Source organism: Citrus clementina, unplaced genomic scaffold (genome assembly GCF_000493195.1).
Source record: "Citrus clementina cultivar Clemenules unplaced genomic scaffold, Citrus_clementina_v1.0 scaffold_8, whole genome shotgun sequence".
NCBI classification, from domain to species: domain Eukaryota; kingdom Viridiplantae; phylum Streptophyta; class Magnoliopsida; order Sapindales; family Rutaceae; genus Citrus; species Citrus x clementina.
The window spans coordinates 21,381,706-21,385,186 of NW_006262022.1; the positions used below are offsets into that span (position 1 = coordinate 21,381,706).

At 32.3% G+C, this 3,481-nt stretch overlaps 1 protein-coding gene across 1 annotated transcript in view; it reads left to right on the top strand.

The window, feature by feature from the left end:
* Positions 1-2,509, top strand: part of LOC18035114 (4-coumarate--CoA ligase-like 7) — a 4,029-nt gene extending 1,520 nt beyond the window's left edge. Inside the window, exons 2-6 of the mRNA XM_006424422.2 lie at positions 365-554; positions 984-1,129; positions 1,610-1,677; positions 1,804-1,906; positions 2,250-2,509. Coding sequence (XP_006424485.2) covers positions 365-554; positions 984-1,129; positions 1,610-1,677; positions 1,804-1,906; positions 2,250-2,363 — 621 coding nt within the window. The 3' untranslated portion in view covers positions 2,364-2,509. The remainder of the gene's footprint in view (positions 1-364; positions 555-983; positions 1,130-1,609; positions 1,678-1,803; positions 1,907-2,249) is intronic.
* The last annotated feature ends 972 nt before the right edge of the window (positions 2,510-3,481 follow it).

The window sequence follows — 3,481 nt, forward strand, 5'->3', positions numbered from 1 at the left end:
TGATCTAGTCCAAAGTCTATGAATGGTGCAGTATTTCGGAAACTCTAAATCTAATAGAAGTTATGTATTGATTCTTGCCTTAAACAGTAGTTCACTAACTTCTTGCATCTAAACAGTGTTGTCTCAAGAGTAAAAAATTTTGTCGAAATGCAGCATAAATTATAGGTAGCATAAATTCTGCGACACTTTAAATAGATGACTTATTAGTTACAGTTTTTCAAGTTGTGTATTTGGTTTTAGCTTGTGTTTGTTTGCTTTGACAGAAAATTTGAAAGATGTTTTCTATTTGCACTTTTCAAGTTCTAGTTATGAGAAGGGAGAAGTAAAATTTTTGCCCGATTCTGGAAAAATTCCGTGGTTTCAGGGCTATGGTATGACAGAAACTTGTGCCCCTATCTCACTGGAGAATCCATTGGTGGGAGTTCGACATAGCGGTTCAGCTGGAACACTTTTGGTAGGAGTTGAAGCTCAAATAGTCAGTGTAGATACTCTAAAACCTCTTCCTCCAAATCAGTTGGGGGAGATATGGGTTAGAGGACCTAATGTGACGCCGGGTATAGTTTATATTAATTTCTTCGTGTTTACTCTATTCTTGTGGGGTTTGTGAACATACTGACTCTTTTATATGAGGGAAAGATCAACAAACGGACTAATTTTCTTTTAACCTGAAACTTAAATTCTTGTTTTATCAGTGGCTAGAAGATCACTGATATCAGTCCGGATGTACTCCATGGGCTGTTAAAAAAAAAAATGCTCCTAAGAACTGCTGAATTATGTTGGGAGTAAATGACCATTTCTTGTGAGAACTAAAGAAGCAAGGCTTCAAAGTCTGTCTTGACCATCATACTGGTACTTGGTCCATTATTCATGTGATCGTCATATTGGTACTTGATCCAGTATTCATGTGATCATATTGGTACTGCTCTTGTTTTCATTTGGTTTACATAAGTAACTTGATACTTACGTTTTAAAACTCATTTCAGGTTATTTCAAAAATGAACAAGCCACAAAGCAAACAATAGATGAGAGGGGTTGGTTACATACAGGAGATCTTGGATATTTTGATGGTGATGGCCAGCTATATGTCGTTGACCGAATTAAAGAGCTCATCAAGTACAAAGGGTTTCAGGTAACTTCTTACTGGTTATGTAGGTCTGATGCTAGTAATATTTTCTGGCACTGATGACCCATGGAAAATGTTTATGTAGCCAACTCCTCTATAGAATAAGACCCTTTATAACTTCATTTATAATATGAGAATATCAAATTGGTATTTTTTCAGTAATTGGAAAGGGATATGCCTGGAAATTTTTCTGTCAGTAACTTTATATCCCTGCACAGCTGGCACAAGTCTTTCATCAACATACTGATGCAATGGCTTCTCTATTTTCCTTTATATGCAGTTTTTCTAGTTATTGCAGATACGTGGATTGTACTTGATGCTTAATTGCTTATATAGCTCGAAGTGAATCACTTAACTGAGTTCTGTTGACTTCAATTTTTGATAAACAACACTAATGTTGAAGTGTTTGAGTTGACAGTGAACTGCAACCTCTTTAGTTATTTTAGGAGCAACGACCATAATGATTTTTTCTGCAAATTATTCCAGGTTGCGCCAGCGGAGCTTGAAGGGCTGCTTGTTTCTCACCCTGAGATATTAGATGCTGTTGTTATTCCGTAAGTTGTAGTGCAATTAAATATAAGTACAAACTCCATCATTCCACTCTTTTAAGGAAATTTTATGTGTGGATCCTTACATTTCGAAGGCGCCATTGATATCTTGAAGAATTTCCGCCTGTGTAGATTTCCTGATCCTGAATCTGGTGAGGTTCCAATTGCATATGTTGTTCGCTCCCCCAACAGTTTGCTGACCGCAGAAGATGTTCAGAAGTTCGTAGCTGAACAGGTAATGTGACACAATATATAAAACGTGAAGCTTGATTCTTTGTCAAACATAGGCCTTTCGGTTGGTTTCTCTTTGTGTTGAGACTTGTCTTAATAACCAATTGTTGTGCTCTTAAATGAAAAAAAAATGACATTGAGACATTCCTAGATCACTACAAATGGCCTTTGATGATCCGATTCCGACATATGTTGCTTTTCAATTTACATTTGTTCTGCTAGTCATTTCTTCGCAAATAATATTTCTTATTCCCGTACCTTATTCTGAAAGGTGTAAATATAAATAACACAATGTTTCTTGTTCATTTTTCACCAAAACACTCTCCTTTCCTCACTCTGTTACACAGGTCTCACCTTATAAAAGATTACGAAAGGTGACCTTCATAAACAGTGTTCCGAAGTCGGCTTCTGGAAAAATCCTTAGGAGAGAGCTCATAGCGAAAGTACGATCCAAAATATGAATTCGTGCTACGTATAATTGATAAGAGCATTCGTTTCTTTTCTTTTTTTTTTCTTCGAATAACATGCGCTTTTCTTTGGCTCCTTGTAAAATTCAAGGATGATCATTTTCCTGTAATATTATATAGATAAGCCCTGCAAGTTGAAAGCTGCTTTAGAATGGAAATTTTAATTAATTATATTTATTGATTTTAATTAATAATGTTTTACGATAATTCTTTGTCAATCATAGGCTTGCTTTTATTTGGATTGACTACGACATGCTTCAGATTCGGATGGTGACAGAAAATTAAAAGTTAGACATATTTGGGGGCACGGCTACAGTACATGCATGTATGTGATTCATGCAAGTAGTGGTGGGCATAAACCCACAACCCATGGGTTTACCCAAACCCAACCTAAATTAAATAGTTTGGGTTGGTTAAATCATAAAAATGGGGTAGATGTGAGTTTTATATAAAAAATCATTTCATTTATGAGTTGGGTATGGTTTACCCATGGGTTATAGACAAAACCCCAACACACAAATTTTTCAAATGAAATAAATGAAAACAAAATAAATGAACACAAATAAGTGAAAGGCCACCGTTAAATTTTTTGCGGCGTGATCAATTGTCAACAATTAGAAAATGAAAATAACAGTAAAAATAAATTTAAATTAAATAAATATTGTTGTAAATAACATAAATTTTTTTTCTTATTTACAAAAATTACATGAATAGAAACTAAATAAAAAATTAAGTATTAAAACAAGAAATATATGTTTTGATATGAGCAAAAAAATTAATAATAAATTTTTTTCTTGTAATTATTTATTTTGTGAACATTTTCTTATAATAAACATTTTGTAATATTTTAAAATTAAATGTAAAAAGTATAGGTAAAATATTTTATTATTTATCTTATAATAAATTTTTATTTGTCATTCAAGTTTTCTTATAATAATTTTTTTTATCATTTTACTAATAATTTTCTTATATATTTATTATAAGAATATTTTCACAAAATAAATAAGTATAAAAAAATTTCATTATTAATTTTTTTGTTCATATCGAAACATATATTTCTTATTTTTAATGCTTTATTTTTTATTTAGTTTCTATTCATGTGATTTATTTAA